General features: G+C 38.3%; 1 protein-coding gene across 17 annotated transcripts in view; it reads right to left on the minus strand.

Moving 5' to 3' along the window:
- The window catches only part of LOC121735619 (kinesin-like protein unc-104), a 103983-nt gene that overhangs the window by 38758 nt on the left and 41559 nt on the right, over positions 1-23666 (minus strand). For 16 of the 17 annotated variants that reach the window (XM_042126508.1, XM_042126516.1, XM_042126506.1 and 13 more), the window contains exons 1-2: positions 14984-15086; positions 10333-10480 (exon numbers count right to left, since the gene is read on the minus strand). In XM_042126508.1, coding sequence (XP_041982442.1) covers positions 10333-10432 — 100 coding nt within the window. In that variant the 5' untranslated portion in view covers positions 10433-10480; positions 14984-15086. Of the gene's footprint in view, positions 1-10332; positions 10481-14983; positions 15087-23666 lie in introns of those variants that run through there. The other variant, XM_042126501.1, reaches the window with a different exon arrangement.

Consider the following 23666-nt stretch of genomic DNA (forward strand, 5'->3'; position numbering starts at 1 on the left):
TCACTCGAGCGTCATGGAGACCTAGTAGGTTTTGTACATTGGTAAAGCTGATAAAAAAATAATAAGAGCGTTTTTTTATTTAGCGGTGGGTTCAGAAACTGCAGCCATTTTAAAGTTTTTTGAAAAAGAAAATATTTTCAGAAAATTGCTTATTTAGGTAAATTATAAATATATTTTAGACAACAAGGACTAAATAATTTAGTTTAGAGCAAAATTATATATCTGCAAAGCTTAGTTAAGAAAATATGGAGATTTATTTTTTTATATTTTAAAATGTCCCTACAGGCTTACCTAACCTTTGAATCGTCAGTGCTTTATATGGAAGCTTCTTTCGGGTATACTAAACATCCCCTATCTTAATCTGACAGATCCGACGACATTTCAATATTTAAAAAAAATATTTTTTTACCCACCACGTGAGAAATCTGATTTCTATATCATGATAACTAGACACATGTCGGAAGCCTATGCAAGCTTAATCTCATCACTCACACACGCTCGAGCTACTCCCAAAATCCCCTCTTCCCTCCCCAACTATTACATAGGCCCGAAATATCTTGCAACAAAACAAAACTCAACTTCAAAGTACATTTCCGCTTTGTGATCTTAGCTGTAGACATCTTATAGGTAATGTAATGAGTAGTGCACTCGTGTGTACAAGCCTTAAAATAATGTAGCCAAATTTGAATCTTATGCTTGTGAAAATAAGGTGCAATCCTGTAAAATTCCATGCGTATTCGCAAAGGCACAAGTGAATTTCACCTTTATGCTTATTTGTACCTAAGTTTCAACCTTATGCTTATGCAAATAAGATACATTTACATTAAATTTACGTTTGTCTCTTTAAGAAGAATAACGTACCAGCGTTATTCTTCTTAAAGAGACAAACGCAAAATTTTATCTTTTTGCTTATTATAACTAGGTTTAAATTTGTAAAACATAGGTGTGTTGTCGTAAAAAAACAAGAAGTAAAATTTAAATCTTATGCCTATTGTAATAAAGTTTCAACTTGTATATCATAGGTAAGCGTAGTCGTAAAGAGGGAATATAAATTTATACTTTATGCCTTTTGGAATAAGGGTTAGAAGCTGTACTAGTGTACTCGTAGTGAGTGGATCCTTAGACCGCTCTTAAACCTAGCTGCTAGTTATAAAGCTCTTATGGGCTACTACAATCATACAATGTAATGGAGTTTGTGTTAGCACTACCCAAAAACCTGCTATGTACAGTCGAATACATTAGTACTTTTCGACTTTATTACTTTTTTTTTATGAAATAAGGGGGCAAACGAGCAAACGGGTCACCTGATGGAAAGCAACTTCCGTCACCCATGGACACTCGCAGCATCAGAAGAGCTGCAAGTGCGTTGCCGGCCTTTTAAGAGGGAATAGGGTAATAGGGGAGGGTAGGGAAGGGAAGGGAAGGGAATAGTTGAGGGTAGGGAAGGGAATAGGGTAGGGGTTTGGGGATTGGGCCTTCGGTAAACTCACTCACTCGGCGAAACACAGCGCAAGCGCTGTTTCACGCCGGTTTTCTGTGAGAACGTGGTATTTATCCGGTCGAGCCGGCCCATTCGTGCCGAGGCACGGCTCTCCCACGTATTAATATACTACTCAATACTATCTATATATTATTACTACTCAATAAAGATCAAAAATTATATCTGATCTGCTTTAACCTGCGTATAACAAACAAGACGGACAGACAGCGAAGTTTCAGGTAATATGATTCAGTATACATTATAGTGTACTTAATAATTTATTAAGTACATTATAACCGGTCCACATTAAAAGTTTTATTCAGTTTTGAACATTTTCAAATCTAAAACATCGACTCGTCTACGTTCCAGCGTAGTACGTGCTACGCGGATTGCTACGGCCGCGTAGAGGAGCTACGAAGCTACTGCCGCGGTCGTAAAAAACTTTTTATCTCTATCTTGGACACGTGTGGGCGTACCCAGGTAGGTAGGGGCAGAGGAGGGGCAGCTGCCCCCTTCTGTTACCTACACTGCGCAAAATGAAGTGTTGGAAACAAAATATCTTTTCAGTCAGATTGATAAAAGTCAATTTTCATGATTTTTGTTTCAATATACCAGACCGACCATCTTCTCGAAGGTATGAGCAGCCCCCCCAGCTGAAATCCTGGGTACGCCCATGGTCGTGACGATTATTAATCTTATTACCAGGGGGCAATCTATTATAATATTTATCAACAGCTACTTTTAAAAAGACAATAAAACATTATGTACAGAGTATTAAAAATGCTTTCATCGTTTAAAACGTTAGTGTCGCTACGTAACGTTTTGCTGAAATCGCTAAACAATTATTTAGATAGTAAGTCCCCGAAAAAAAAGCAAATAGGAAATTTTTTTAAAGGACAAACAGATAAACAAAATTCGGCACAGAGGGCATGTTATTGTAGGCAGAAAAACTTTAAGTCCTACATATAGTCATTCAAAACCTTCATCGGGCCTTCAGCACTTCCTGTTTACCACAACGATACGATCGCGTCGGAAGAGCCTCCACAAAGCCTCATGGAAACTACCAAGGCTGCAGCTTTGTGTAAACTTTGTATACGGGCGCTATATCGAGTTTGTTCTGTGTAAGTTGTGACCATGGGCGCCGGCAGGGGGGTGCCAGGTGGTGCACTTGCACCCCTTGGCAATCTCGGGATCAACAGGAATTATTGAAATAAAAAGCCGTCTGTAACCCTATTACCGTGCCGTACAAGGATAGTTCGTAATGTTTCGGCACTAAATGTATTCTGTTGACGTAAATAGACAGTCACTGTTGTTCGTAAAAAGTAAAAAGAAAAGAAAGAAAACTAAAATCTGCACCCCTTGGAAATTATTTCTGACGGCGCCCAAGGTTGTGACGCTGCCGTTTGTTGCAAACGTGCAAACGGCGGAATAGAATGCATTTGACCGCACAAATAGTATCAGTTAATTACTGATACAAAATCTTAAGGGGTTCCGACTTGGCGGCAAGCACGTAGATTTTTGCTTGCCTCAAGCATATTGACCGTTTACAATGTTAGCTTGATGCAAGTCAAGCATTTACGCGCTTACTCCGCGCTTGATATGATTTTATATCTTTTGCTTTTGCTTGAAGTTTTCTGAACCTGCTTATTCGTCTCGGAACCCCTTTAGCTAGGGCAACCAAAAATTCTATGACCAACGCGAGTTTGACAACCAACTGAACGTACAAAGGTTCCATGAAATGAGAACCAGGGGTTGTACAACGAAAACGTTTTGAGACTCCATCGAACGAATCGGAATGCCGCGTCATACCTAACAAACGTGAAATGACGTTGTTAGAGTAGGACGCGGCATTCTGTTTTTTTATGAAATAAGGATGATGATGATGATGATGGACCTGATGGAGAGCAACTTCTGTCGCCCATGGACACTCGCAGCATCAGAAGAGCTGCAAGTGCGTTGCCGGCCTTTTGAGAGGGAATAGGGTAATAGGGGAGGGTAGGGATGGCAAGGGAATAGGGGAGGGTAGGGAAGGGAATACTGTAGGGGATTGGGCCTCCGGTAAACTCACTCACTCGGCGAAACACAGCGCAAGCGCTGTTTCACGCCGGTTTTCTGTGAGAACGTAGTATTTCTCCGGTCGAGCCGGCCCCTTCGTGCGAAAGCATGACTCCCCCACGTTACAAATCGTCGATTGTTGAGTCTTAAAACGGTTTCGTAAGTTTCGTTGTAGGCCTCCTGGGTGCACTTTTCGTGGAAGATTTAATCAGTTACTGTCCGTAGTATTTGTTGTTCGTAGGTCGCTAGTTATGAAAAATAAATTCAAGCTTTAAGCATATTATGATATATCGCTACCAAGACTTGAATCGTTTATTGGTAACACGTCATAATATGTTCTAACAAACAATATTCCTCGTACACTTGACTCACACAATTCCTAGTATTAGTGCATTACGGGCTACGGCCTACAGAAATAAACAATAACGGTTTTACCAAACATTTAAACATCTATTGAACAGTTGTTTTGATACCATTTTGTACTGAATTTTTCAACAGTTGTTTAAATCTTTTGTAGTAAGACCATTAAAGTCTATACAACGAAAGTAATTTTATCGTTTTATAGAGAACCCCTCGATCATGTTTCTATGTTATAAGTCTTCAATTATGTCAAGGCATGGTCAAGGTTAATTATATTATTCGAACATTGTAATGAACAACGATTCTACGAAGTATTCATTCGTTCTTTTCAATTTGATTAAATAGGTTTGAATAATAAAGAGCTTTCATACTCATAACTGTCTCTCTCTCCGACGCGATCTCCGTACTAGTCTTGATACACTTTCAGCATCTTAAGATCGTCTTTAATTATATTATTATTATTAGCTTAATGTCAAGTGCGTATAGCCTCTCAAGGTAGTTCTCAAGTAACAATTTCACAGCTCAGTTGAGTGCCGAGTTTCGTATATTAATACCTCATATTATTATGCTCGCACTCACGCCAACATGGGTAAACTAGTGCAGCCCTGAATTTATAGATAGACCTTATAGGCCGTGGCCTAGTAGCCGCAGCATTTTAGGCCGGGGCAGTAGCCCTAGGGGGAAGTGACATGCACTCATAAAAAATATAAATCCGGCACTGGATTACAGCTGGACTAGATCTGGAATACCCAAAACGAATCCAGTCCGATCGGCCTGCGGTCAGTCAGCCCGGATTCGATCGGTTTCTTATTTAAAGGTATTAGGCCTTTACACATTCTCCGGTATCCACAACTTTATTACTACAACCAGGTTTTAGTATCCTACTTCAGATAGGAACGTCGCTATTACACTATACAAGTATACATTTACAATTTTACGATGATGTTGCCGTATGTGCATTCAATATAACATTATTTACTTTAAACTCGCCCGACGCTCGTATACTTTACGGCTTGGCGGTAAATTAAAACGTAAAATTCGCTATAAAATGGCCGCTTGCACAAAATGGCGGATAACATAAGATGGCCGCGAAGTGTACGGAACGTGCTCTATAACTTGTTAACTCTATAACTGAATTTACGACTGTATTAAAAGATTCAATGTTTACTTTAGATTATTGAAGATTTTCAACTTCAATTCCATACATTTTCTGTCAAACTCTTCATAAAAAAATTAAAATCAGGTAATCATTAAACGTCTCGAGTGCGGCCAGACGTAAAGCTATAAACAATAGAATATAATAATATATAATAATAATATAATATCTATGGACGCTTCACACCACGTCAGTCTGGCCCCGTGCTAAGTACCTAAAGGACTTGTGTTACAGGTACCAGACAACGGAAATATAATTAATACTTTTATACTATACATATATTTAAGATTTTAATTATATCATACACATATTTAATACACATCCAGACCCGGGAACATTGAAAACTTTTTGTACCGTCGGCGGGATTCGAACGGCTTGAGCTACCAACGCGCTCACCACTGAGCCACAGAGGTCGTCAAACAATAGAGGTTGGCCAAACCTTCGTGCGTTTTACGAAAATTACGCGGCAAACGTAAATTTTATCGCTATTAAAAACATAACGTCCTTTCAACGGATCCTCTTCGACACCTGTGCCAAAATTTCATCGAAAATCACTTAGTGATTTCGAATTTTATTCGATGCAAAGAAATATAGCAACAAATCTACTTTTAGAGATTTTCTGCCTTTACAAAGCCACTGGTAGCATTATCATTTATATCTTTTGACAACGCTTACCGCATCTAATGGAATCTGTCATCGCTATATTCGGTAGAGTGTCTTAATGGACACTAAAATATACTTCATGTACCTACTAGGCATAATGCACTGTGACGTAAGCGGTGTGACGTCATACACCCACCGCAATTAAGAGGAGTCCACACCGCCCTTTTTTCCATACAAACGTTGTCCCCTGTTTCCTCCCTGGATAATGCTAGTAGAGTTATAATTTTTTTTCCTGAATATTTCGTTTTCTTTTTTTTCATAATTTAATTATTAAATAAGATATAAACGTTCAAAAACCCAAAAAAAATGGCCACATTTTTCCGCTGTGTTCAAACATCCAGAAAACAGATTTGGCTAGATTATACAAAAAAAAACATAGGAACACAGCTGAAGCCTTTCTTTAATTTTTAATGAAAAAAGTACCTACTTAAATCGGTTAAGTTTTGGAGAAGGAATCAGGGGACAACGATTTGTTGATTTTCTGCAGTTGTCTCTATCGCGTTCTGCGGTATAGGCTTGAGGTAAGGGAGACAGCAGCTATAGATATTACAAGTACTTTTTTTTCATTTCTCTAGCCCCTGGTGTATCCTCTTAAAAGCTTTGCCGAGCTCAACAAACAAAGTAATTTATCCGCTTAACCGATTGGAAAAGTGGATTGAAAATTGAGAAGGTAGCCATTTTATTAAATCATTTTAATAAAATGGCTACCAAATCTACAACAGCTATATCCCACATTATGCAATTTCATCTTCAATTTTCGTCATCTTCTTTTTATTCAACTTTCGTTTGGCATATTCAATAATTGAATGCGTCAAAATCCACCCGCGTTGAAAGAAAAGTGTCATAGCGAGTGCTACGATTTCAACGCGCGTCACGGGCATGCGGCATGCCTCACGTTCGCTGTTGACTGCGCTGTAACGCATGCCCTTGATGAACAAAAAATGGCCCAGTGTGGACAAAGCTATTAGGTATTAGGTAGCCATTTTATTATAACTGACCGTCAACGTGTTTATCACACTTGTTCAATTATGATTTGATCCGTGTTCGATTCCATTGCAATGAAATAAAAATAGAGTGAGATGAAAAATTATAAATTATCACGACGTTTTGTTTTTGTTACCTATTTACAATGTCATTGTTTCAAATACAATTTTGTAGTTTGCTAGGAAACAAGGGACGAAGTTGAAGACGTGGCATACAAACGTTTGTATTTATAAAATATTTGTATATTTACTACAAACTAAAGATCGCCCAATGGTCGAAATTCGACCTTAGTTTCAACGACATTAGGACTACTACCTATATTTTGTAAAAAAATATTGACTTTATCATATTTTTTCAACTCTTGTCTTTGGGACTCAGCTGATCTTAGACTGGCCGTGTAAGCATTGTCTAATAGGATTCAATAAAAAAAAAACTATAATCGATTTTTAATTTATCATCATGTTGTCAACAGACTTCATTCAACCATAAATAAAAGAGTATAATTCGTATGTATAGGCTTGTCACTCAAAAATCTGTCATTTTCCTAGTGTGTGTGTTGTAGTGTGTAATGTTTTATTTGTTAAAAAAATGTATGATAAAAGCATAATTTCAAAATAATATTAGCTCGATGCACTCCTTCACCATGTAAGCTATAACTGTGCAAAATTTCATTCACCTACGTTTCCCCGTTTTTCGACAAAAGGGATACAAAGTTTTTGGCTCACGTATTAATATATAGATAGATGTAACTGTAATTCTGAATCTTCGCGCCGATATATTCAATGCGCGTAGCATTAACTTTACTTCCAGTTCGTAACACCTTTAACCATTGACCTTACTACCGCCTATAGCGGGTTCATTGATTTTCTATGACATTGGTATTCGTTACCGAAAACCCCGTAGACGACCTTCCGTTACTCACCCACTCCACAGTCACTCACGCAACTGACAAATTTATATTTATCACGAAATATTTATATGGGTTTTATGTCCCTATTTTAGTTAATATCTTTTTTATCGACAATGACTACCTTTGAAATTTTCCTAAGTAGGGAGTTTCATAAGAAATTATCGCGCTAAGTCATTTTCCCCAGAAAACCGTGCAATAAGTTCCGCGCTTTGAACTCCGAATTAAGCTCATTTCATTTCCTTTTTTCCTTATATTTGATTCCGATTTTTCCAGATGGCAGCATTAGATTTCTTCAACAATAGATGAAGCTCAAATTAAATAAGGTTTTAAGCCTATAGAGCCACCACCACTTACAAAAAAATAAGTAAGTTTGAGTCGCACTTAATAAAACATATTTAGTAACTACAAAATCCACTAGAAGCTCTACAAAAATGTTCATTTCTTCAATAGAATGTTTGCAATATGCAATGTTCGAATGAAATTAAATTCCATATCGTGTCCCCTCCTGGCAGGGTCCCAAGCAATAAAATGACTCATACGTGTGTCCCCCGCAAAGTTTTACGATCTAGAACACCAACTGAGTCATGTGCTACTTTTATTTGGCTTTTAAAGTTCTTTTTGGGGTAAAAATTCTTAATCTAATGTCCTAGGTATTTTGTCATATTACCTAATGTTTATAAAAATAGTGGGAATTAAGTAAATACTAAATAGTTTATTAGCTTAACTGTCACGCTATTTTCGAAAAATTTTCAATTTCTAATTACTCTCATTAAAAATCATCACAAAAAAATGGTTTATGTTTACACTTGAAATATCGGCCCACACTAATCTGTTAGCGGCTTTTTATTTGCATCTCCGTTTTATTGTTTACTTGTAAGAAATGTAACAAAGAGAGAAATAATATAAGCTGGCTTATTTTTTTTGGCGCCCATTATGGACGCTTGACAGATGAGAGGGTTTACAAGTGCCAAATAAATGAAATATGCCTGTGGTGTTTTCCATAATATTAGTATTTTTATCAAAATCGGCCAAATTAATCGTTCCAAAACCAGTTAAGAATCAAATTAGTACTATTTTTCTCTTACTTTATGTAGCCGTTTACAACAACATCCGATACGATGGATGTGATCGCCATCATGACTTCACAGCAGTGTACTGTAAGCAAAATGTACGTCGACCATGGGCAATCATTAACGAATATGCCACACGTTCGTAATCGTTTGCATTGGTCAGTTACATAAGCAAACCATAAGGGAGATCGCAGACGACAGACTTTTTGTGCGCACGCCATGCCGATGCCGCCATGTGTATGGGCGCCGCATACTCGATCGTACAAAAAGTCTGTCGTCTGCGATCTCCCTTAGCCATGCCGACTGTATGGGCGCCGCAGACTCGATCGCACAAAAAGTCTGTCGTCTGCGATCTCCCCTAGCCATGCCGACTGTATGGGCGCCGCAGACTCGATCGCACAAAAAGTCTGTCGTCTGCGATCTCCCTTCGCCATGCCGACTGTATGGGCGCCGCACTCGATCGCACAAAAAGTCTGTCGTCTGCGATCTCCCTAAGTCAACTTTTGAAGGGCTATATAACTCGCTGACGGTTCAAAAACACACTCACTCCATCAATATCCATTAAGACGTAGAGTCCAGGAGCCCGAACGGAATTTATAGTCGAGGATCCCAAGCTATACGGCGTTATAAACGTCGCTCTTCATTACTCACGAGAGCTGCCACGTAATTTCTTACAGCCATAATTTAATCCGAGGGTGAAAAGCCTTGAGGAACATCTTGAACTTCACTTTTATGGGGATTTATTATGCCTTGTTTATTTTTAGGAATTTGAACTTTATGGTAAGGTTTGTAATAAATAAAGATTAATCGTTTGTTTTATAGGAACCACAATGTCTATATTTATATTCTGAATCCAAACGTTGTGTAGTGAACAATGCAGCGAGCTTGCTTGCTGCGTTAAGCTGAACAAGGATCAATTTTTGACATCACATCCTACTTCCTACTAATATTATAAAGGCGAAAGTTTGTTTGGATGTATGGATGTATAGATGTATGGATGTGTGGATGTATGGATGTTTGTTACTCTTTCACGCAAAAACTACTGAACGGATTTTAATGAAACTTTACAATAATATAGCTTATACATCAGAATAACACATAGGCTACAATTTTAACCGACTTTCAAAATGGGGGAGGTGTTATGTTCGTTTTCTTATGTTCAACGATATATAAAGTATTTCGCCCGTATTATTTTATTGAAGTGACTAAATAAGTATGTCACCATGGCAACGTCCATCGCTATCCCGTCGCACAAACAATGGCCGCCGTCAGTACATTTGTTGAATTATTTATTCAACAAATGCACTTATCAATATAAAAAGTACCCAGTAGCCGATTCTCAGACCCACTGAATATGCATATAAAATTTAGTTAAAATCAGTAAAGCCGTTTCGGAGGAATACGCGGCCTAACATTGTGACACGAGAATTTTATATATGAGATGTTAAGAATCCGAAGTTGTTTTCAAAAAAAAAATGTGTTTGTTCGCGGATAACTTCTTCGTTTATAATATAAACCAATTTTGATTATTCTTATTTTGCTGGAAAGAGAACATTTCAAAGGGGGTCCCATGATAAAAATACTGTTGGAAGTTGGTTTTCTTTTTCGTCAACATCATTATTAGTAAAGGAGGTAAGGCTATTTTTGCACCCACCTGTAGTGTTCCCCGACATCTCGATGATGCATTTACAGTCCCGCGCTATCTCGCGCGAGTTGAAGGGGCGGACCCTCACCGCCACCTTCACCGACGACATGGCTGCGCTGGTGGCCACTAACGCATCGGTGGGAGAAGACTACTGCACCTGGAAGAGGACACTTGGTTAGAGAGGTAAAAGAAGTCGAGTGGGATTCGGAACCTTCATCGCGCGACCACAGAATAGATAATACGAGGGCTGCTATTTATGTATCCGGAATTAAAAAAAGAAACAAACATATATCATTTAATATGGTTTTATTGCTTTTCAAAATATTCGCCGCGATGATCGACACACTTTTGCATACGCTGGAACCAATTTTCATAGCACTTTTTCCATTCTGATTGAGGTATCTCCAAAACGTGCATTTTGAACGCATCAACAGCCTCTTCGAGGCTCAAAAACGTTGACCACGTAATTTGTTCTTCGCGTATAGAAATAAAAAGAAATCGTTAGGTGCCAAATCGGGGCTGTACGGCGGATGACCAGTCAATTCGATCTTTTGACCCTCCAAAAACTGAGTTGTTTCAGCTGAGGTGTGACAGTTAGCATTGTCGTGATGTAATATGATTCTGCGTTGTCGGTTGTCCTTTCTTATTTCTTCAAAGACTTCTGGTAAACAAATGGTCGTATACCATTCAGAATTAACCGTTTTACGATTCTCTAATGGCACTGTAGCCACATGTCCATTAATTCCAAAAAAACAGGCGACCATTTGCTTCAAAGTACTTTTTGCACGAGTAACTTTTGTTGGTTTCGGCTCATCTTGGAACACCCACACCGTTGACTGTTGTTTAGTTTCGGGGTCATATGCATAGATCCAAGATTCATCACCTGTGTAGATATTATAAACGGCTTTTGACGTACCACGGTTGTATTTTTTTATCATTTTTTTGCACCAATCGACACGAGCCCGTTTTTGATCGATTGTCAAGTTGTGCGGAATCCAACGCGAACATATTTTTTTTACAGCCAAATGTTCGTGTAATATCTTATGTATGCTCGTCATACTTATGCCTAAGGACGCCTCTATCTCGCGATATGTAACATGACGATCACGCATTATTAGTTCCCGCACAGCATCTATATTTTGTGGGACAACAGCTGTTTTTGGGCGACCTTCTTTATTTTCATCCGTGAGCATAGACCGCCCACGATTAAACTCACTGTACCAGTGATAAACAGTGGTTTTTGATGGTGCTTAATCTCCAAAAGTTGCGGTGAGTTGAATAAAGCACTGTTGTTGATTTAGCCCACGCCGAAAATCGTAGTAAATCATTGCACGAAAATGTTCACGCGTTAAATCCATGGCAAATGAAGACACGCAATTTTCAAAATGACGCCACAATGGAAAAATAATTGACAGTCACATGAAACAAAATGTATTCTTCAACCAAAGAGTTCTATTTTCAAATGTTGTAATTACTTTTTAAATATTGTTCTTGTAAGTGGCCAGTTCCGGATATATAAATAGCAGCCCTCGTAGTACAAGGCGCTATTGGATATAAACGCTCGCCGCGCTAGGCATTGACGATTGACCAATGACCGCACGGTAAAGTTTCCGAATCCGTGTCGAACGGGAATCGTGAATCGCCCTGCAGAAGGAAAGTATGTAACTTTAAAGATACGCCTACAATATCGAACCGCTGTGGGTAGGCGTGTGCGTCACTTGCCGAGGTTTCAAAATAGAATCTAGTATACTTGTCAGACCTAAAGTCATATCACCGACGTCATAATATAGTGCTGGCACGCCACTGGTAAGGCAAGTATTATAATGACAACCCAACTAAGTTTTATATGTACGTCAATTGACTGAAGGATATTTTGGAACATACCCTCCATCATAATTGCGAATAGAAGCTAACATCAAAACATAATATTGTTATGTATTACAAAGAATTAACTATTAAATTACCGATTATAGTAGAGAAAGAAGATTAGTATTTCAAAAATAAGGATTAATATGAATGAGGGTGAAACGAGTAAAGTTAAGAATATCAGACTAATAACTATGTCTAAGTATGATAATTACTATAAACTTCAGCTGAGTCTCGGGTAAATACTTTTCGTACAAAAAAATACCATGTATTTTGATTACATTCAATTAATGATTGATGATACCAATTATCGTTTTATTGATCTAAGAAAACAATAACGAAATCTAAAAACTCATTATGTTTTATTTCAAAGTCTCCGCTTCAAAATTCCTAAGAAACCGTATCAAATGTCCGTTTTCAATTAATGTATTTATGTAGCGTTGACAAAGACATGACTAACACAAGAAGCCATACATACGGTAAAACATCGTGGTGTGAAAGATAATATTCTTAGCAGCTGTATAAACCTTAAGCATTGCTAATTATGTAATTCCGGTTACTTTGAAGAAAGAAAGAACAATTTAACACAAAACGTGTATCTTAAAAACATAAAGTAAATAATTATTATTATTCATTAACAAATTCAATGTAAATAAAAAATAACAATCCACACAGTGTTTGTTAAATTATGACATGTAATTTATGTTAACTTTGTTATAATAATTTAATGTATTTTAACACTAAATAATTTAACGTCAAAAACATTCATAAATAATAATTATTTATGAATGTTATGACTTATGAGTTTTATCTAACTCTTAATAATTATAAAAAATATTATGAAATTCTAAGAAGGATCTGGCACAAGCTTTTCAAGCCCCTAATGAGCAACGATTAAATTTCGTTTCGTTAAAAAAGAGTATGTGTCGCATTTATCAACACTTTTTAGGGTTCCGTACCCAAAGGGTAAAAACGGCACCCTATTACTGAGACTTCGATGTCTGTCCGTCTGTCCGTCTCCAGGCTGTATCTCAAGAACAGCGATAGCAAGAGAGCTGAAATGCGGAAACAGAAGCAGAAACGAATGTCGAAAATCGCGCGGAACTTCCGCACTAGCGGAAACAGAAACAGAGGTCCGTTGCATCACCACTATACGTAATTGTGTTGATTTTAAACAACCAGATGACGCCCGCAACTCCGTTGCACCAAAATTAGTTTACCGCACGGGAACCGTACACTTTTCCGGGATAAAAAGTTTTCTATCCTTTCCCGATACTCAAAGTATCTCCATACCAATTTTCAGACGTGTAGAGGTAACAGACAGACAGTCACACTTTCGCATTTATAATATTAGTATGGAGTATGGACTAAGACATTTTATACAGTGTACACTCACTGACTATAGAATAATTTGACGTATTGTTGTAGACTTGATAGGATTCATTGCGTTATTACGCAATAGTTTCATTCTATTTAATGGTTCATTACTTCTAACCCAGTTAGTTGAATGCGGAAATACCAACATATCATGATTCATACTGAACAATAATGCTCAACAATTTAACAGCAATAACGTTTCGTTATCGTTTTGATGCAATATATTGCAAGATTTTTGTCATAAAACGTGAAATGCGAAGTCAAAACACTCAAAATAATTTGTTGTTTGTTTGATGTGTAAGACAATACTTTTGCTGTTTGATAATATCCGAACTAAATCGTAGCTATATTGATTTTTAATTAAAATACAAAAGGATAGAAATATCAGAATCCGGGTACTAGCACAGAATAGATAGTATTAGTACAAAACGGCAAACAACATTCATTGTTTACAGAACAACCTCGCTAACTAAGCCATGCAGTCATCTTTTTCTACGGACGACACAATATAATGTATGAGAAATATCGATTCCGAAGTCTATTAGAACGGTTCACTGTTCTGTTACCGATATATTTAAAATTGGAATGAATGCTGCACTAAATGAGATTTTTAAACGATCATTGAGAACACAAAGACGGAGCCGACGAGTAGCGGGTCAAGAACCGTTAATTTCAACTCGTCACGGTCCGGATACCAACTGAGCCAGCGGCGCACGCGCCGATTGATTCACTAAGGTCGTAGATCATTGATTTTCAGACAATATCCACGAATATGATCCAGAATATGATGCTAAATGTAGATTGGAATCATTTGAAAACGATAAGCAAGCACTGAAAACACTAGTCCGTTCAGAGGATGAAAAACCTCGCGTTCAGATTAATACGCAAAATATCGTGAAACGGAACAGTCAAGATCATTACATACCGATTACAAACGGGAAAAGATTATCGATTGCAACACTCAACTAAAACGCACTAGGGTATAACTGCTTATTTCCGCACTTGCACAATTTCACACTCGGAGCATATCTGGAGAAAATCCGAACCGAAAGCGATCCGAAACTCAGATACTTAGAACACTAGATCCGCGGACAAAATGGTGAATGTTTGACTGAAGTAGATTTTCGTGTAGCGTAATTGCCAACGGTCGGCTGAGCACAGAGTCGAAAGTACAGCCGCCACGGCCGCTGCACCACTCCACCGGCTTACGTAACATCCACTGTAACCTACATCTTTCGATTCGCGACGAAAAAATATTCAGGAGATCGAGGGGTCGGCCATGAAAACGTGTCGCCGCAGAGATGACTCACCGTACCGCGAGCGCCCTCTATATTTTTCAGATCCGGGGGAGGCGCACCGGAGGCTCAACCTCGTGCACTCAATCCGGGGTGGAATACGACAATCCCTTGCGACTTACCCTAGGCGGTGTGCTGATTTGACGCACTTCGGTTTGTTTTTAGAAAATAATAGTGGTGCTTTGGTCAGGTTGCACCCTCGGCCGGCATGGCGTCGCCGATAGAACCGCGTTGCGACTGCGGGTTGGAGGCCGAAGGCATCGGCGGAGCGGGCGGGGCGCATGCGCGCCACCCGTCCAGCGCCTTCGATCTAGCGGGCGCTGCGCACTGAAACGGCGCGCACCGCGGCCGCAAATAATGTTAACGGATCTACGGGACCCGCTTCGAGTGTGCCACTAGCAAAACACGGCTGAAAAGGCTTAATTATTATTTTATTTTTATGAGCTCCTACAAATTGCGCACAAAAGTATTTACCTAACCTACTTACTTTCAGCGTTTCGCTCATTTCCCTTTGGTGTGGCTTTCACTGCGCATTAAGACGTGAATGATTAAAATTCAACTTTTCTTTGTCGATTCCGTTCCTTCTTTTTTTAATCATTCTAATGGTATAAAACCTTAATGAAAAAATCTCCCTTTTATCCTTAACGTTTCGCAAAGAGAAACTTTTTAAAAAATTAGTTTAATAGACACTATTAATATGATTATAAAAATTCTTGGAATAATCAAATCTTAAAAACACGGACCATCTTTTAACCTGTTGTTCCCTGATCAATTTGCCTAAAAATGGTCTGGTCCGACGAGGAAAAATCGTAACGCGCTGACCCGTAAAGAGAATGGTCACGTCAATAATTTTTATCAGACAATTTTCGTGACATCTTCCCCAGACACGGCAACGAAAGAGGCGGGTCAAGGAACTGCGAACTACGCACTTAATCCAACGCGAATGGTGACGCAGTTGGTATCGATTGGATTAGGGACCAAAATTACTTTGGTGAAGTGGCCAAAGGATTTATTGCGATTTGAGTTGACGGACGACCAAAATCTTCAACTATTTTATTCCAACATTATTGCAGCATCGTTCCTTCGAATCTGTTTCTTTTATATTGGTATTCTCATAAAATGTCCCTATTGTTGGTTTGTCAGGCTATTTAGATTTAAGCAACACAAACTTTTAATAATCACAATAAAATAATTATTCTCAACAAGAACACCAAATAAACCGCGTATATCATAATATTTGCGATCAAACAACCAATTCAAAGTTGGGTTAGTAAGCAGGCTTGTTTGCATATAATATGCTTGCATGCTTTGCAGATGTACTGCAAAGTCTCCACTCTGAACTCTCCATGTACAGCAAAAGGCGAAATGCCCATAAAAGTCTTCCCATTTCAAACCAGAGGATAAATTATGCCGCAATTTTTTTATCCTCTTTCAATTCAATTAATATAATCAAATCAATAATTCAATGACACATTAATTGCTTAAATGGCCCTAAAACTACGAATAATAAAAACTATTTATTATTCGTAGCCCTAAAATGATTTAGCCTTACAATAACCGGTGGGATTGTTTAATATTATTTAAATTAAATCAACCCCTATTAGCATAGTAAGTTAAACCAAATGAAGCTATATCCGAGGGAAGGCGAAATTTACTGATGCAATTATTATACAATTATGTAAATGTAAACCAACAATTTCTTACAACGGTTTCTAAATATTTTGATACTTGATATCAGAGACATCAATCAAAAGTTTGGGACTTAGGACGGTAACGTCTAGGCAGTCTAGTCAGGGTTTGTAATAGAACGATGAAAAATGTGTGAGTATTGGTTGCTCAAGCTAGCTTAACTCTTCATTTATGTGCGCTCTCTAGGTGGTTGCGCAAGCGATTGTGTCCTGATAAACTAGATAGCCCTAGAACATTTTTTTTTTTATTACTATCAAGCTAATTTTTTCCCGAATCCCGAATTCCCGAATCGAACCCTAAAACGGAACCCCAACGAGCTGATTTTTTGTATATTGATAGATTAATACTCATGAAATTTATGAGTAACATTGTCCTACAAATAAAACAGTCCATATTTTAGGACCATCAATTCAAAGTATGGAATCCGTTCTACCTCTGTTAGCTACCACTTTCGAGATTTTTCGCAAATAAAAATGTTGTTCGTCTTATCAAAATGAAGCTACTCACAAAAAATTTGCTTGATAGTAATAAAAATAAATAAATGTTCTAGGGCTCCCGTGCTAAGAGCCTGGATACCCTCACACGGTGACCGGTTTCATTGAAATCGGACACAAGAGCATTCCGACCATTTCACTGGGTTATGAGAGTAAAGGAACAGCCTTTACTTTCATAACCTAGTGGAACGGACGACTCATCCGACTGGCGAGAAATCGGCGCAGGACCGACTTTTTACATTCCCATCCGACATATGGATCATCTTACTTGTCAATCAGATGATCAACCTGGATTGTCCTAACCAAAATTGGAAAATAACATGTTTCCAACGCGGGTATCGAATCCACGACCTTCGAGTCAAGAGCCACGCTCTAAGCCACTTGACTACGGAGGCGTCATTGTATACATAGGTGTAATAAAGAGGCGTTGGAGGCATTAATATGTTACCCCGGAGCCCACGCATTTAGAGTAACATAAATAACAAAGTAATGCGCGATGTTTACAAAGGATATATTGTTAACATAGTCTTTTGGGAGTAAAAACGCTTATATTTTATACCGATAAAGAAAACATTGTGTTTGTTCAGTTATGAATTTACGTAGATGTTAAAAAATAAACATTTTTGTGTAACTAAGTAGATGTGATACTCAACTTTGTGCTAAAACTATTTTTATGTGATCAAAATTATTATACCATATTGTGTATTCGGGCCTCAAACACCAAAATCGGCTCAGCAGTTTAAGATTGAATACGTATATGACGAAAACAAAAGCCATCTCCATTCAATATCCCATCGCGATTGCCTTAAAAGTTTAACGTTGTTCGTGGCGGCCGAAAAGGAAGATCTTCCGACCGAGCGAGATAGCATGCTCGGTCAGGCCGAAGCCCGCTGACGTCATTTCAGACGTTGTATATATCTTGCCGTTCTCCGAAACTTCGATAGCGCGATGCAGGAATGTTAGGCGAATTGTGGGTACCGCCACATCACTCCCCCCCGAAGACCTGTGGTATTCTTCGATGCGCTTGTGTTGTCAGGTGTGGGCCGAAGCTACGCGTGCAATGACCAGGAGAGGGACCCCGTGCTCTGCTTGTTGACCGGTCGTTGTAGCCTATGGCTGCCCCGTTCAAGCCAGACGCGGGTTCGACCGGCGCGGAAGCCTAACGCGGCTTATGGTCGAGGCGACCCGGTTATGCTTGATGTCTGCTGACGTTGTGCGGATGGGCGGGGAGTGTTGATGATGATTGATGTCCAGAAGGATGTATGTTCTTGTCGGTGGTCACCAATTTAACGTTGTTCGTGGCGGCCGAAAAGGAAGATCTTCCGACCGAGCGAGATAGCATGCTCGGTCAGGCCGAAGCCCGCTGACGTCATTTCAGACGTTGTATATATCTTGCCGTTCTCCGAAACTTCGATAGCGCGATGCAGGAATGTTAGGCGAATTGTGGGTACCGCCACAAAAGGAATTAAGATAGTAAAAAGAAAAGCCTAGAGATCCTAGAGATATGATCGCTTCGAAAACTTCGATTAAGACTTCGCCACAAACCTAGACAAAACATTACCCTGCTTACGAGATAAAGAAAAGAGATATGTTTGGCCAAAGCGAGAACTTTCTGAACAGTCAAAAGGACGTCTATAAATTACGTAAGGCAAAAGAGGGGGATTAAAATACAATATTACGTTATCCTTTTTTCTAGCAAAACATTATTTTAAAATACATATTATTATGATAAAATATTAATACGCGAACGAAAAACTTTGTAACCCTTTTTACGAAAAATGGGGAAACGTAGATGCATGAAATTTTGCACAGTTATAGTTTATATGGTGAAGGAGTGCATCGAGCTAATATTATTTTGAAATTATGTTTTTATCATACATTTTTTTAACAAATAAAACATAACACACACAACAACACACACACACATGAGAAATGACAGATTTTTGCCTATACATAGTATGTATAGGCTTGTCACTCAAAAATCTGTTCGTATTACGAATTATACTCTTTTATTTATGGTTGAAGTCTGTTGACAACAAGTTGACTGAAGTTGACAAATTGAAAATGGATTATAGTTTTTTTTATTGAATCTAAGATACTATTAGACAATGCTTACACGGCCAGTATGAGATCAGCTAAGTCCCAGAGACAAGAGCTGAAAAAAAATGATAAAGTCAATATTTTTTACAAAATATAGGTAGTAATCCTAATGTCGTTGAAACTAAGGTCGAATTTCGACCATTGGGCGATCTCTAGTTATGATAATTTGGTTACACAGGACACGGCTAGACAGGAGTTACTTTTGACTTCTGCCTTTATGTTTCAATTCGAAATACCCTAACGTCATGAATATGCCGAGAAAATAAAAATAAAAACTCTTTCAGCGCTGCTACTTACACAGTAACTCTATACAAGGATTACACATACAAGGTAAAGTATAATCACTTGTCAATGTTGCACCATGTAGGGATAGATCTGTGGTCTAAATTCGCCAATAAAATACTAGTCATAATAACAGTAATATAAAAGATAATAAGACTAAAGATAATAGAAATATAGACAAGATATAAAAAGATAAGACTATGGACCAAAGAAAAACCCGTGAAGAATATGAAAACAATGAATGCGTAACTATGACATAGCTCTCCCCTGGGTGGGCAGAGCAAATATTGTTGTGGATTGAACTAGATCTCGACAAGCGCTGTTTGCTATCCCTATAGGCTCGCCGAGATGGAATTTTATACGTGGTTAGCTACCAGTACCAGTTATGTTGAACTAGATGACGCCCACAACTACGCTGCGTCAAAATTTGTTTGTCGAACGGGAACTGTAATTTTTTCCGGGATAAAAAAGTAGATAAATAGTATCCTATGTCTTGAGTTATGAAGATAGTTTGAGTCCCCCAGGACTCAAACTATCTTCATAACTCAGTAAAAACGATTCAGCGGTTTCGGCGAGAAGAGGTCACAACTCACAGACAGACGGATGGTCTGACAGCCAGATTTTCACATTTATAATATTAGTATGGAAGTATGGATATGTTTTTTTACGTGGAATTGTTTTTGTTAATTCAAATAACACATTTAGGTTAGAATGGTGGCAACGGTGGGTATCTAGTAGTGAGCAAAGAAAGTGTCTGTTGCCTGGATACACTTAATCTGTTGGATCGATTTAGATTAAAATTGGATATTTTAAATCAAATTCGGCCCTTTTTAGGGTTCCGTACCCAACTCGCACCTCATCATCGTCATCATCATCAGCCTTCCGTACTCGTACTTAGCCGATTTTATTTTAGTGTAGTTTTCACTTCATAAAAATGTAGAGTTCTAGCGCGCGCGAACTAATTTCTGCGCTGGTCAACCTCCAGAAAATTAGAATTCACAAGACTTGATCCTTTAAAAAAATCGACATTGTGAGTATTCAAAATCATTAGCTGAGGTATAACACTTTGCATTTTCATACCTGATCTTAATTAGAAGCTTTGTTTAAAGGAGTTTTTTGAAATTTTATAATTTTATGTTGTCTTAAAAGATGCAACGTATATTTTAGGACCAGCCTCTTTATTTTATCCAGGAATTACATTCTCACCTCAAAACCAGCAATTTAAGAATAATTTACATCACCATTACAGTTACCTCGGGCGAAATGAACACGAAGCGCTAAACTAATGGGCTGTTTAATTGCTTCTACATCGACACAATGGCGAATTATATCGCCAACTGCGTCATTCTTGAATACGAAGGGTGGAATTATTCTAGGATTCAACGCATTAGCACTTTAAAGCAATAAAATGTACCTGCAAAACTTTCTGTCGCACATTGTGAAGTCAGTCGTTATATTTTTAAATCCTCTTACGAAAGCCACCATTATAAATTGCGCGAAATATTAATAGCCCAAGAGCCAACGATAGCCAGTATTTCGTCATTTTATAAAAGCTGAAACTTTACACCTATGGAGGTAAGAGCGACCGGCAACTATGGGGTTTAAATCGCGGTTATTTTAGGAGGTATCCAGTTCTGACGTAATGACAAAAGTCTGACTGTCGCTAGCGGAAGAAGTTGCAGACGACTCCGGCCGCGTAGAAAAAGTATCCCGCGGATTTTCAAAAGTATCCTATGTCCTTCTCCGAAGTGTTATCTATGTCTATGCCTATCAAAATAGACCGGGTAGTTTCGGAGCCTATACAAACAAATTTTTCTTCTTTGTAATAAAATAATGAATATAGACTTTATCAAAAGTATCTTTGCTGACACGAAAAATGAGTGCATTTCACAGAAATAAATCAAGATAGAACGGGTAAGCGGGTGGAGTACGCGTGTTTCAATCTTGCTCAGTCGTGCAAGATTCATTGAACGTTCATTCAGTCAGCGCGCACGTCTCGACTTGATTACACCGAAACGGTTGTGCAAAAATGCATCATTGAGCAGTGTCTAATTGTAAAAACAGTAGTACGAAAGTGAATCGGTCAAAAGGAGGTATTTCTTGCCACGGGTAAGTTATTTGTTTTAACTAAAAGCAAAGCAAAAATTGACACCAGCGATTCCTTAGCAACGCACGCGCGTCGCCGTTCTATCTTGATTTATTTCTGTGGTGCATTTCATACTTTTTTTTCTCTCTCCAGTGAGGCGTAGGCGTAATTACTGTGCCCTAAAAACATTTGATTGCGAGTGTTTCCACGAATTGCTAACACCATTAAAATCTCTTTAGTGTGGAACTGAAGAGTTGCAATTTTTGCGCTTTCAAAGCTGTGACTTTGGTGCGTAAAAATGTACAGCCTTAGTTTTGAAATCAGGGTAGTTGTACTATATTTTTTCCTTAACCCGTCGATCGTGGGAAAACGAGACACAATATATATTATATTGTGTCTCGTTCACCGGTGAGCGAATGGGGCTTGATGAATTAACCCATAAAGCCCCATAAGCTCACCGGTGAGCGCATAGACTTAATATATACTGTCGGGTGAGCGAGACACAATAGATTTCAAAATCCTTCGATCGTGGATTCTTGGAAACAATAGATTTCCAAGAATCCACGATCGAAGGATTTAAGATGTCTAATAGATGAATCCATGATACTATAATATTATGTTAAATGCGAAAGTGTGTTATTACTCCTGTTAACAGTTAAGTTACTCGATAACTCACACTAGGCACTCTGACGCCTAAGCTACTGACAAAATTTACACGTCCGTTTAGACAAACATATTATCTTAGTTTAAAAATGTTTTGTCCATAAGGTTGAGAGAATTTTTTTTACGATAACGATAGATAAATTTATAGCTATACATACAGAATAGCTGTACGATAAAGATTTATTTATCGTACAGCTATTCTGTCAGTAAGTGAAGGGGACTTACTGACAGAATAGCTGTACGATAAATAAAAACATAAATAAATATGCTAGAGTATTAATACTCTATCTCATGATAGTACGTTCAATAAGACTCTATCGCTTTAGAAGTTTACAAACGATCCCAAAGGCAATGTAAATACAGGCTAGAACTCTGGACGTCGAGCTGATCTATAACCTAGTCTCTAATTGCTTGCTCTAGTTTGTACAACACGGTAAAAACTAAAGCTCTTTACACTTTACAAATTATTTCTTGGAATAAAAACGTTTTAAAAAGCTTAATTAAAACTCTTAAATAAACATAGTACGTGGTCTATGTTTCGTCCATTGTGAATTTTTTTTTTATGAGATAAGGGGGCAAACGAGCAAACGGGTCACCTGATGGAAAGCAACTTCCGTCGCCCATGGACACTCGCAGCATCAGAAGAGCTGCAGGTGCGTTGCCGGCCTTTTAAGAGGGAATAGGGAAGGGTAGGGATGGGATGGGAAGGGAAGGGAAGGGAAAGGAATAGGGTAGGGTAGGGAATAGGGGATTGGGCCTCCGGTAAACTCACTTACTTGGCGAAACACAGCGCAAGCGCTGTTTCACGCCGGTTTTCTGTGAGAACGTGGTATTTCTCCAGTCGAGCCAGCCCATTCGTGCCAAAGCATGGCTCTCCCACGTATGTGTATGTTAATTTTAACAATTAACTGTCGCACTCACCGCCCGCGCCGCACTCAGAGACATTTAATTATGATTAACATTACATTTAATGAAGAGTTTAACAGAAAATGTAGGGCGCTTATGTCAAAATATTTATTTAATTACATTTAAGTAAATAATATTCGTCTCTGAGTACGGCGTATAACAATAATTGAGAATTAAGATTCACAAGATTGCTCTGTTGCCTGGTATGGAGATTCCAAAAATTAATTAATTCAGCAATGGAACTAAAACATAGCTTTGACGACAAAGCCTGGTGAAAGTAAACATTTAAATAGAGACTTTACAGAAACACTGGAAACTAATATACCTTAATGAAAGCTCAGGGTTTGGCACAGTCTGAAGTTTAGACTTAAGATCCCTAATCTAAATTCACTAGCATCAATCATAATTAGTAGACCAATCCGTACATATTAATTACTAAAGTGTGCCCGTCTCTCTGTTACCCATTGACGCTTAAACCACCGAACTGATTTTAATTTAATTAGTGACGGGGATACTCAGTAGCACAGGATAGTTTTTATCTCGAAAAAATGTGTGCTTTTCGTCGTTTGTCGAATTGTGTCACAA

Source organism: Aricia agestis, chromosome 17 (genome assembly GCF_905147365.1).
Source record: "Aricia agestis chromosome 17, ilAriAges1.1, whole genome shotgun sequence".
NCBI classification, from domain to species: Eukaryota; Metazoa; Arthropoda; class Insecta; order Lepidoptera; family Lycaenidae; genus Aricia; species Aricia agestis.